This window comes from Onychomys torridus, chromosome 3 (genome assembly GCF_903995425.1).
Source record: "Onychomys torridus chromosome 3, mOncTor1.1, whole genome shotgun sequence".
NCBI lineage: Eukaryota > Metazoa > Chordata > Mammalia > Rodentia > Cricetidae > Onychomys > Onychomys torridus.
Window position 1 is genome coordinate 17,458,725 of NC_050445.1, and position 13,943 is coordinate 17,472,667.

General features: G+C 36.6%; 1 protein-coding gene across 3 annotated transcripts in view; it reads left to right on the forward strand.

The window, feature by feature from the left end:
* Ccser1 (coiled-coil serine rich protein 1) overlaps positions 1-13,943 on the forward strand; it is a 1,141,750-nt gene that overhangs the window by 200,593 nt on the left and 927,214 nt on the right. For all 3 annotated transcript variants that reach the window (XM_036181695.1, XM_036181696.1, XM_036181693.1), the window contains exon 4: positions 4,385-4,478. In XM_036181695.1, the coding sequence (XP_036037588.1) occupies positions 4,385-4,478 (94 nt within the window). The remainder of the gene's footprint in view (positions 1-4,384; positions 4,479-13,943) is intronic.

A 13,943-nucleotide genomic window follows, 5' to 3' on the forward strand; every position in this document is an offset into this window, starting at 1 on the left:
AGCAAGCCATGATGTTTCCCTGAATCTGGTTTCATAGGTTTTACCAGGCATTCATATTTATTCTCATCCTTTTCCCTTGTTCTTACACTTTATAGATACTCGATTTTTAATTTCTCTTGTATTTGAGAAATATTTATATCTGTGTTCAGCATTTTCAGGACTTAATAACCATTCTCTATTAACAAGTGAAAGAAAGCATCTCTTAAATTTGTAGGTCTTGGTTTTTGATGAGTTTTTATCTAGTCATTTGAATTTTCTGTATATTCTGAAAAAATATAAATCCAAGTTTGTGACCATAGCTTAAGACTTGCATTTTATGATTGAACTCTTCTTACCATGTGCCCTTATGTCTTTTAGAAGATGTTCAATCCTAGCTTTTAATTTTGCAGTGCTATCACATAAAATGACTCTTTATGTTGCAGCTCCTGGTACACAATAATGTTCCTGTTATTAAGATGTATAGATCTGTGTATCAACATTATTAAATATTCATGGTTTCTCATTATTTCTTTATTATTTAGCATTTATTTATACCTACTAGGAGATGAAGGACTGTTGCTGCTTAATCATCACTTAGTAATTGTCATTGTGTATTCTGTTTTTTTCTTTCTTTTTCTTTTTTAATCAAATGTCTAAAGCACACAGTTGTGCATCCTTGCATTTGAGATGCAATCATTCATTAGCATTAACTGAATGCTAAATTTCATTCTCCTTGAATATTGTATCTGACTACTCATTGGTGCTGAGAAGCCCTTCCTGTTCTTCCATAGAATGCTTTGAGACCCTGTTTCCCTGTATGTCCACAATGATACAGATCTTAATATGGTAGTGAATGCATAATAAGAAAGAAAAACAAAACACCAATGTACTATTTATTAAAATCTCCAGACAATGGAAATTAAAGCTTTTCACACACTGATAATATGATTTAAATTCTAAATTCTCCCAAAGCTTTGATCTCAATCCCATGGCATCATTCAGAGGTAGATTTTAGGAAATCTCTGGTAAGCATTTAGATGATTGGAATTGTGCCTTTAAAGGAGATATTTGAATATTCTCCTTCTCTTACCGCCCCACTTTGTTCTACTCTCCCTCTGAGTTACATGAATCAAGCAGCTTTACTAAACTTTATACTTCCCAGCATGGTGGTGTGCTTCACCACAGCCCTAAAAAATATCAAAACAAGCCTTCCAGCCATACAAACTCCAGAGTTCTTTGAAACTATGAGATGACATAAACAAAACTTTGCTCCCTCTGAGGTGAGTATATCAGGCATTTTTACCACACTGATGGAAAATTGACCAATGCATATGCCTTTTCTTTTGGATTATTAATGAATTTTAAATTCATCATATTTGCTTTTGTCTTCAATTATTATGGGCTCATGAAGTTTGACAGATTCAAATTGCTCCATGCAGCCATATTGGTTATTGTTCTGTTGAACCTCAAATTGTCAGAGATTAGCTTGGTGAAGCCATTTTATTTGCATTCCTTAACTACCCTTAAAAAATTCTTGACTGTTAAATTTGTTATTTATTATTATTATTATTATTATTATTATTATTAATGTATTTTAGACAAACTTAGTTTCTGTCAACTGGAGATTGTTAAAGGAAAGTCCTGTGTTTTTTTCTCTCTCCCTTCTTTCCTCTATTGTTTTCACTCTATCTTTCCTAATAATAAAAGAAACATTGTTCTTGTCAGTGTTTATGGGGAGACAAATTTCCAAGTGATAGTATTCCTCAGAGGGCTGGATGTGAGTAAAAGCAAAAGTAAAATGCTACTGATCTCTTTTGTGGAGAGATATAGAAAATTGTCTAGATTTTTGGTTTATGTGTTCATCTTTACATCCTTCAGAACATCTCATTTTGTGACACCTTCCCTCTTTTTATTCTGTGATTTTCCAACTTCCAAGAGTCTAAACCACATTAACATTAAATCAGTATGTAAGCAAGTCATCAGATTGAGCAGTTTATAATGAGTAGATTTGGGAAACAGTTCATTTATATCTGTGAGAAATGAAAATTAAGCCTGAATGTCAAGAGTCACCCACAAACGAGAAGGACATCAGAATCATGCAGTGAGTTTCCTGAGTTTAATTTGATCACTTATTGGTCTGTCAATTCTGTATGAGTTGTTGGAACAGCTAGGAAAGTTGTTTAGTATTTCCCTGTTAAAAAAAGTAATATCCTAATGAATAAAACATTAATTTCCCCCCACCATCAATGATGGGTCACTGTCTTAACAAATTCAAAAGGGACTGAGTGGACTCAACTTGAAAAACATTATCTGTGTCTTTAGGCCTTGATAACTGCAGGTAGCAGGAACAACAAAGCCTGCTTCCATGGTTCTATGTTTCAAGTACTCCTGGCTCGTTTTGCATATGCAGAGGTTTTGCATAGAAACCCATGGTCCCTGCATATATGGCATTTTGTCTCTTTTGATATTGATAACCAGGAAAAAATCAACTTCTGAGAAAGGACTCTGGTCACTAAAGTGGTTGAGAGACTGGTCTTGGACCATCTACCAAAAACTCTGTGTTGGCTTGTGCCTGAATCTGTGAGCTTGGTATTTAAGTGGGTAGGTACCTACCGGAAGGGAAGGATGCTCACAAATCATGTTCCAGAAACTCAAAACACATAAAGTGTTCTTTCTTGAATTATTTAAAAAGGTGACAGTATACTAGAAATAAATTCCTTTCACTCTTTTCAAAATACTGCTATTTATTTGATTAGGGTTCCTATAGAAAAATACCTCAGGTGTATAATCAATAATGATTTTTTTCCAATTATATAGGCTGCCACTATGCTTGAGTAGTAGTGGCCTTTCCTGTGCATGAATATGAATTTATTTGCATTGTTTCACATGCAGCTATCCAGCATTACTCAGGTCAAGTGTTGAAGATCCTTTGTACAGTGTGTATGTTTGGCTTCTATGTATAAAAAAAACAATAATATTAAAACTGGGTATCTATAAGCATGTGAGATTAGGTATGTGCCTTAAATTCAATTCCACTGATCAATGTGTCTGTTTTTATACTAATACCATGCTGTTTTTATTACTATCTTTCTAATATAACTTGAAATCTGGGATGGTGACACCTTCAGCAATTCCTCTTACTATTCAGTATTGAGGATTGTTTTGACTATCCATTTTTTTTTTGTTGTGTTTCTCTCTGTCTCTCTCTCTGTCTCTCTGTCTCTCTGTCTCTGTCTCTGTCTCTCTCTCTCTCTCTCTCTCTCTGTGTGTGTGTGTGTGTGTGTGTGTGTGTTAATTTCTGTGAAGAATTTTGTTGGATTTTGATGAGGATAGTGTTCAATCTGTAGATTGCTTTTAGTAACTAGAATAAGAACATTAAATAGGGTAGGTCATGTTAAGATCTTGTGAAAAACCACATAGAAATCTATTATAGAAGCTTCCTAAAATGTACACATATATGAAAGGAATTTAAATGAAGTCATTATATATTGGGGGAGATAATTCCCCAATTGGCCATCTTATATCACCAAGTTCAAACCCTTAATGCCAGGAATGGTTCTATTTTGTTGAACCATTGGCCAAAGGCATCCTATAAATCTACCCTCCACCCCCAAACATTCAGCTATTACCAAGGCTATTGATAATTCTCCATACCCTGAGTGAAAAACCATGTTGCTGAAGACTGAACTTATGTCATTAAACATGAAAATATTGATCTGGTGACCAGGTAGAAGTTTTACCCCCTACTGACTAGCATTCATGGTGATGTAAAATAGACTTTGCATGCTACTGGAAGAGGAATATAATAATCAATTTCATCTAACTACAAACCATGTGACCTACAACAATGACCTGCCTACAAGATATACTGGTATAATTAGTGGCACAAATGTTATGGGGCTAAACAACCACTTTTAAAAACTGGATTTGAGGTTGACATCATGAGATGGAACCTACACAACAATGATAATATGGCCAAGAATTTGAAATGTTAGAAAGATGAAACTTGGGTTTTATGTATAGACATCAGTGTATTTGGAATTTTACATACTTTTAAATATGTAAAAAAAATCACTTCATGGTAGTTAAAGAAGTTTTGTTGTGAAAATAAACTTTTATTCTGATGCGTGGGAATCATTTTTCATTTTTCCATATCTTTTGTGTATATATATCTATTCAATTGAAAATGATATGTTATTAGTTATAATAGGCATGGATAATTAAGGGAACTAAGACAGGAAAAATTAAACAATTTAGAACATACTTAAAATATTTCATAGGACTGGTAGATTTAGAAGTTACAAACGTCCATTTCTGATTTGTGAGTGTTTTGCTTCATTGCACGTGACTATTCTCTTTTCTCCTTTGTACTTTTTCTCATTAATCAATATTACTTTTCTTTCAGGATGTTCTAAATCATTTGGGATCCTGTGAACTGGATGAAGATGATCTAATGCTTGATTTAGAATTTTTAGAGGAACAGAATCTTCAACCCCCAGGTAAGGGCTTAATAAATACCTACAGTATATGACCCCAATAAATGCCTACAAGAATATGACTCCAATTTTAATAAATTAGCTTTAAGTGCACCTTCCCTGTGAGCCAGACACTGTTTAGAGCATGGCCAGTCTTCTCTTTCTCCTTCTATCATCTGTGTGCAAGGAGCAAGCTAAGTGCTCTACATTCTTGAGCTTCTTGTGCTTGATGACTTTAGAGACAGTTGTGGAAACATGAATCTGTGGTTAGAGTTTTCCTGCCTGGCCCACAGTCAGGACAAATCTCTTTCACCTGCCAGGCCCATAGATGCTCAGACCCAACCAAGTAAATACACAGAAACTTATATTGTTTACAAACTGTATGGCCATGGCAGGCTTCTTGCTATCTAGTTCTTATATCTTAAATTAACCCATTTCTGTTAGTCTATAAGTTGTCATGTGGCTCGTGGCTTACCAGTATCTTACATCTTGCTTGTCATGGCGGAAGCTGGCAGGTCTCTTTGCCTCTGCCTTTCTGTTCCCAGAATTCTCTTCTCTGCTTGTCCCGCCTATACTTCCTGCTTGGCTACTGACCAGTCAGCATTTTATTTACATAGTGCGATATACAAAGCATGAATACAGCCAGAAGTCATTGTAAAATAAAACTGCACACAAAAATCTTTTTTCTTTTCTTTTCTTTTTCTTTCTTTCTTTCTTTTCTTTTTTTTTTTTGGAGCTGAGGATCGAACCCAGGGCCTTGTGCTTGCTAGGCAAGCACTCTACCACTGAGCTAAAACCCCAAAAAAATCTTTAAAAAAAGAAGATAAGTTCCAATTAAATACCGACCAATTGAAAACATTAATATCTTACATTGTAAGGGAACCATACAATGGCTACCATTTCATTTTTCATGGTTTATTTTTAAACACATATAAGTTTGGTGATCTAGATTGTTATTCAAAATTTTAGTCACAACATCCCTAACAACATACATTAATGCTGATTCTGCTAGGCTGATCTGAGAGCTTATAGTGACAAACAACAACTATAGACATACCCTCACACATTTACAGTTATAATGAGTAAGAAGTAAATTCATCTCATACAAGCTAAGAAAACCCATCTGCCTCATTTGTAATAGTTTGAAATTGTATTAAATATTAAATAATATATCTCTAAGTTAAAAAATTGCTCCATTCAAAGTACTTTATGATATGAAGTCACAACATGCCCCCACAGTTGGGCATGCCTGGCAGACCTAGACACTTCCGCCTCATTATTTCCAGTTCAATATAGCCATTTCCGGGTCAAAACATCTTGCTTGACTAGGACCCCAGGGCTTTGCATAGTTGCATAAATCGCGTGCACAGCCATGTGATCTACGCACATGCATGGAGAAGCCACATGAGTTCCTGTACGCATGCACAGTCTGGTCCACACTTTATAAGCCAGCTCAAAGTTTGCATGAATCTCTCACTTTCCGCTTGACCACGTGTGCTTCCCACAGGCCTGTTCATGTCTGTCTCTTTCTTTCCTATCTTAATAAAAACTCTTCTGTGAGCAGGAAGCCTCCCCTTTTCCAAGACTGCAGGCAGACCCTGCAGTCTCCACACCCTGCCCCCACACCCATTTGCCTGAGATCCCAGCCACTTCCTGAGAATCAGAAACCTGGCCCCAGTTTCCATCCTGCCATGGAACTCCCACCTGGACCAGAGCCAGACCTGAACATCACGGAATGGAAGATGAAGAAGAAAACAACCTAACAAGCAATATCATGAAGAGGCTAGAGCCTTATATAGAAGAAATAAAAAATAAAGTGGAGGAACAGACAAACAAAAAATGGGAAGAACGCTATAAAAACTAGAGAAAAGGACAATTAAAGCACAAGAAAACAATAAGTCCCTGAAAAAAAATCATGAAAAAGCAAGGGAAACAGTCCAAGACCTGAAGAGGGAAATAGAAAAAATGAAGAAGACACTAGCAGAAGTAATGCTGGAAATAGAAAATCTGAGTAAACAAACAGGAACTTCAGAGGCAAGTATAACCAACAGAATGCAAGACATGGAAGAGAGGATCTCTGGTGTTGAAGATACAGTAGAAAAAATAGATTCATCAGTCAAAGAAAACACTAAAACCAACAGTCATGACCCAAAATGTCCAAGAAATTTGGGACACCATGAAAAGACCAAACCTATGAAAATAGGGATAGAGGAAGGAGAAGAATACCAACTCAAAGGCACCGAAAATATATTTAATAAGATCATACCAGAAAACTTTCCCAACCTAAAGAAGGAAATGCCTATGAAGATAAAAGAAGCCTATAGAACACCAAACAAACTAGAACCCCCAAAAAACTCCCCTCAACACAAAATAATTAAATAACTAAATGTGCTGAATAAAGAAGAATATTAAGGGCAGCAAAGGAAAAAGGCCAAGTGACTTATAAAGGCAAACCCATCAGAATAACACCCGATTTCTCAATGGAGACTTTGAAAGCCAGAAGGACCTGGACAGATATAATGCAGACACTAAGAGACCATGGATACCAGCCTAGACTAATATACCCAGCAAAACTTTCAATCATCATAGATGGAGTGAACAAGACCTTCCAAGACAAAAAATAAAAATAATACTAGGAGAGAACAGTCACTGGTCATTAATATCCTTTAATATCAATGGACTTAATTCACCTATAAAAAGACACAGACTAACAGAATGGATATGAAAACAGGATCCAACTTTCTGCTACATAGAAGAAACACACCTAAAATTCAAAGACAGATACCTCCTAAGAATAAAAGGCTGGGAAAAGACTTTCCAATCAAATGGTCTTAAGAAGCAAGCTGGTGTAGCCATCCTAATATCCAGCAAAATGGACGTCAAAGTAAATTCAATCAGAAAGATCATGAAGGACATTACATACTCATCACATTTATGCCCCAAACACAAGGGTATCCACATATGTAAAAGAAACATTACTAAAGCTTAAACCACATATAAAACCCCACACATTAATAGTGGGAGACTTCAACACCCAACTCTCACCTCTGGACAGATCGGCCAAATTGAAACAACAGAGACATAATGGACTTAACTGATGTTATGACTCAAATGGACTTAATCAATATCTACAGAACATTCCACCCAAACAAAAAAGAATATACCTTCTTCTCAGCACCCCATGGAACCTTCTCTAAAATCGACCATATACTTGGCCACAAAGCAAATCTCAACAGATACAAAACAATTGGAATAACCTCCTGTGTTCTATCGGGCCAGCATGGTTTAAAGTTAGATTTCAACAACAATAAAAACTACAGAAATCCTACAGTCTCATGGAAACTGAATAATGCTCAACTTAATCACCAATGGGTTAAGGAAGAAATAAAGAAAGAAATTAAAGACTTCCTAGAGATCAAGGAAAATGAATACACCACATACCCAAACTTATGGGACACTATGAAAGCAGTGCTAAGAGGGAAATTCATAGCACTGAAGGCCCACATAAAGAAGCTAGAGAAATCTCATGCTAGTGACTTGACAGCACACCTGAAAGCCCTTGAACAGGAAGAAACAAAGTCTTCCAGGAGGAACAGACACCAGGAAATTATCAAATTGAGAGCTGATGTCAATAAAATAGAAATAAAGAGAACAATACAAAGGATTAATGAAACAAAGAGTTGGTTCTTTGAGAAGATCAACAAGATAGATAAACCCTTATCCAAACTAACCAAAAGAGAGAGAGAGAGCATCCAAATTAACAAAATCAGAAATGAAAAGGGGGACATAACAACAGACAATGAGGAAATCTAGAGAATCATCAGATCATACTTCAAAAACCTCTACTCCACAAAACTGGAATATCTAAAAGAAATGGATAATTTTCTGGATAGGTACCACATACCTAAGTTAAATCAAGACCAGATAAACCATTAAAATAGTCCAATAACCCCTAAGGAAATAGAATCAGTCATTAAAAGTCTCCCAATGAAAAAAAGCCCAGGACCAGATGGTTTCACTGCAGAATTCTATCAGATCTTCAAAGAAGACTTAATACCAATACTCTTTCAATTGTTCCACACAATTGTTCCTTCTATGAGCCTACAATTACCCTGATTCCTAAACCAAAGATGCAACAAAGAAAGAGAACTACAGACTGATCTCCCTCATGAACACTGATGCAAAAATACTCAATAAAATACTGGCAAACAGACTCCAAGAACACATCAAAACAATTATCCACCATGATCAAGTATGCTTCATCCCAGGGATGCAAGGGTGGTTCAACATACAAAAGTCCATCAACGTAATAGACCATATAAACAAACTCAAAGAAAAAAACCATGTGATCATCTCACTAGATGCAAAAAGGCATTTGACAAAATCCAACACCCCTTCATGATAAAGGTCTTGGAGCGATCAGGAATACAGGGAACATACCTAAACATAATAAAGGCAATCTATAGCAAGACAACAGCCAACATCAAATGAAAATGGAGAGAAACTCAAAGCAATACCAATAAAATAAGGAACAAAGCAAGGCTGTCCCCTCTCCTCATACTTATTCAATATAGTACTTGAAGTTCTAGCCAGAGGTATAAGACAACATAAGGAAACTAAGGGGATGCAAATTGGAAAGGAAGAAGTCAAGCTTTCCCTATTTGCAGATGACATGATAGTATACATGAGTGACCCCAAAAATACAAACAAGGCACTGATACAGCTTATAAACAACTTCAGCAACATAGCAGGATACAATATCAATTCAAAAATCAGTAGCCCTCCTATATACAATAGACAAACAGGCTGAGAAGGAAATCAGAGATACATCACCCTTTACAATAGCTACAAATGATATAAAATACCTTGGGGTTACTCTAACTAAGCATGTGAATGACCTATATGACAAGAACTTTAAGCCCCTGAAAAAGGAAATTGAAGAAGATGTCAGAAAATGGAAAGATCTCCCATGCTCATGGATAGGCAGGATTAACATAGTAAAAATGTCGGTCTTACCAAAAGCAATCTACAGATTCAATGCAATCCCCATCAAATTACCAACACAATTCTTCACAGATCTGGAAAGAATAATACTCAACTTCATATGGAAAAACAAAAAAACCCAGGATAGTCAAAAGAATCCTGTACAATTGAAACAACCTCTGGAGGCATCATGATCCCCAATCTCAAGCTCTACTATAGAGCTACTATAATAAAAACAGCTTGGTACTGGCATAAAAACCGACATGTGGACCAATGGAATCGAATTGAAGTCCCTGACATTAACCTGTACACCTATGAACATATAATTTTTGACAAAGACGTCAAAAATGTACAATGGAAGTAAGAAAACATCTTCAACAAATGGTGCTGGCATAACTGGATGTCAATGTGTAGAAGGCTGCAAATAGAACCATATCTGTCACTGTGCACAAAACTTAAGTTCAAGTGGATCAAAGACCTCAACATAAATCCAGTTACTCTGAACCTGAAAGAAGAGAAAGTAGGAAGTACTCTTGCACGCATTGGCACTGGAGATCACTTTCTAAATATAACACCAGTAGCACAGACACTGAGAGAAACAATCAATCAATGGGACCTGTTGAACCTGAGTTGCTTTTGTAGAGCAAAGGACACTGTCAACAAGACAAAGCGACAGCCTACAGAATGGGAATGGTCTTCACCAACCCCACATCTGACAGAGGGCTGATATCCAGAATATATAAAGAACTCAAGTAATTGGTCATCAAAATCCCCAACAGTCCACTTAAGAAATGGGCTATAGAACTAAACAGAGAATTCTCAACAGTGGAAGTTCAAATGGCTGGAAGACATTTAAGGAATTGCTCAACATCCCTAATTATCCAGGAAATGCAAATCAAAACGACCCTGAGATACCACCTTAAACCTGTCAGAATGGCTAAGATCAAAAACACAGAAGATAGCTTTTGCTGGAGAGGATGTGGAGCAAGGAGAACTTTCCTCCACTGCTGGTGGGAATGCAAGCTTGTACAGCCCCTTTGGAAATCAATATGGCACTTCCTTAGAAAATTGGGAATCAATCTCCCCCAAGACCCAGTTGTAGCACTCTTGGGCATATACCCAAGGAATGCTCAATCATACCACAGGGCATTTGCTCAGCTATGTTCATATCAGCATTGTTTGAAATAGCCATAACCTGGAAACAACCTAGATGCCCTTCAACTGAAGAATGGCTTAAGAAAATATGGTACATATACACAATGAAGTACTACTCAGCAGAGAAAAACAATGACATCATGATGGTTGCAGGCCAATTGATGGATCTAGAAAAAAAATCATCCTGAGTGAGGTAACCCAGACTCAGAAGGACAAACATGGTATGTACTCACTCATAGGAGGATACTAGATATAAAACAAAGATGACTAGACTGCTACACAACTCCAGGGAGGCTACCTAGAAAACAGGACCCTAGGAAAGACACAGGGATCACCAAATGACAGAGAAATGGATGAGATCTACATGAACAACCTAGATGACAGTGGGAGTAATGAAGGGCAAGAGTTGAGGGAAAGAAAGCTTAGGGGAGCAGGAGATCCCAGCTGGATCAAGAACAGAAAGGGAGAACAAGGAATAACAGACCATGGTAAATGAAGACCACATGAGATCAGGAAGAAGCAAAGTGCTAGAGAGGTCCCCAGAATTCCACAATGATACATCCACTGTAGACTACTGGCAATGGTAGAGAGAAAGCCTGATCTGAACTAGTCTGGTGATCAAATGGTCAAACACCCTAACGGTCGTGCTGGAACTCTCATCCAATAACTGATGGAAGTAGATGCAGAGATCCTCAGCCAGGCCCCAGGTGGAGCTCCAGGTGTCCAATTGTTGAGAAAGAGGAGGGACTGTAAGAGCGTGAATTGTTGAGACCAAGATTGGAAAAATCCCAGGACATATAGCCAAATGAATAGAAGTACATGAAGTATGAACCAAAGGCTGTGGAGCCCCCAGCTGGATCAGGTCCTCTGGATAAGTGAGACAATTGAATAGCTTGAACTGTTGGGAGGCATCCAGGCAGTGGGATCAGGACCTGTCCTTAGTGCGTGAGCTGGCTGTTTGGAATCTTGGGCTTACATAGGGACACTTTGCTTAGCCTGGAAGGAGAGACTGGACCTGCCTGTACTGAATCCACCAGCTTTAAATAAATCCCCAGGGGAATCTTGGCCCTGGAGATGGGAAAGAATGGGAGGGGATTGGGGGAAAGTGGATGTGGGGTCGGGAGCGGGGAGGACAGTGGAACCCATGGCTGATATGTAAAATTAAAACAGAAATATAATAATAAAAAAAAAGAAAGAACTCACATTTTAAAAGAGACTCATTGCTTGTGGGAAGAAAAAGATTACTGTGTAGTTACAGCCATCAATGAATGAAGGTATTTGAAGTTTTTCTGAAAATTAAAGAAATTGAACAATAAAAACCAAACAAACAAACAAACGAACAAAAACTTCTTCTGTGCATTTATCATGTTTTGGGACGTTTCCTTGCAGGGTAAGTGTAATAAACAACTATCATTTTATATGGCCTAATTTTATTGAGATTTAGGAATTTAGTAGCAAAGATTATTTTATTTTACTTTTAATGGTACTTCTTACATTATTACTCATACATTAAAGGTCAACAATGTTAAGGTAAGCTTTAAAGTCCTGAGTCTGCTAGCTCATTTAGAGGATATTGACCTTGTAGCTCTTGTTGTTCCTACTTCTAACTTGTGTGAATTGTATTCTTGTACTAATTCTCAGCCTTATTTTGAGATTTTTGTTCATCATGCTCCATATTCATACCCTGCTAATACATTGTACATTTATGCTCTATTTTAGTTTGACATCGTATATCAATTTGGGATTAAATTTTCTCAGAGTATTCTGCCTGCAGTTGGTTTCACTGCTATCCTTTTGAAAATGTAGATCTCTTATTTTTTATAAAGATATCTTCTAAAATTTGTCCTTCATTTATATTTATCCTAAGAGTTAGACATTAGGGGAACCCAGTAAATAGTGTTTAAACATCACTTAGATGTTTAAAAACTGAAACATCATTTTGAATTAATGAGAGAGAAGAGGATTTACCTGAGACTTATAGAATTATAGTTCATTTTGTTGAATTTAATAATGACATTGTTTAGTTTGAATTTCATGTGATACTTTGTAGAGATGTTTGTAGCTGCATGATTATATCTGTTATTTGGTTGATTTACAAGTATGGAGAATGGAACAGAGTAAATTGATAAATTGTGTAAAATGATCAAAACTGGGAAATGTGTACCTTGACTGAGGGAGTCATGGAATTATAGGGATTTGAGATTAAAACTTCTCTAATTATATTCTGATCTCTATTTTATGTTTATTGGGATTTTTATGAAATAATTGAATGTAGAGATGATATGACAAGACCAATTTTGTTTGGGGCCAGTCATGGTGAAGTGCAGTTAAGCTTGACAGACAGCCATAATGAAGAGCAAATGACTTGAAATCTAAAGAAAGATGTAGCTCCATGTGTCTGCTCTGAGAAAACATTAACCTTTAAATTTTTTTCTATATGAAGTATTATGGCCACTGTTCACTTTGTTTAAGGGAATAAAAGTGATGTGTTATTTTTCTGAGTCACTGCACACAAGATATTATTGAGAGCAAGACACTGAGTCGTTTATCTGTCACCTCATCCTCTAAAACAAATTGTTGCTTAGACGTGATCTTTGGGAAACTGTAAGGTATCTCTTCTCTAAATAGATGTTGTAAGAGGGCTACTATATAAGACAATATATATCCAGATAATTTAGATTTGTGTCTGTAACTTATGATCTTTAGCTATTAGTCCCTTTACATTTATGCCAGCCACTCATGAGTCTTTGCTCTGGCAGGATGTGATGGGAAACAGTAGCCTGGAAGAGTCATTGGAGCAGCAACACTGATCCAATGAAGAGGGAAGGGTGGTAGAGTACACATGGATCTTATAAACATGGTGATGGGGCTACATTGATGCTTACTCTGGTCTCTGGGAAGAAAAATTCGAATACATCGATCATCAGGTATAAGATGAACAAATTATGGGTATCTCATTTCAAAAATGTGTATAATAGAAGCATTAAAGATTATGATTGTGGGGGTTGGGGATTTAGCTCAGTGGTTGAGTGCTTTCCTAGCAAGCACAAGGCCCTGGGTTTGGTTCTCAGCTCTGAAAAATAAAAGCTTATGATTGTGATAAATGTTAAAATACATATCTGTATCTCTATATACACATACATACATACACATCAAACATCACATTCTGTACTTTTAATATAATCTACTCCTGTCATAGAATGTCATATTACTTTGAAATTATATATTTTAAAATAAAAACAAGAATAGCTTAAAGATTAAGTTGATAAATTGGTCTAAATCCACATTATAGAAAAGCATTCAGGAAAAACTGGAATATGGATCAGGATGAGAACATGGGCTCATCACTGA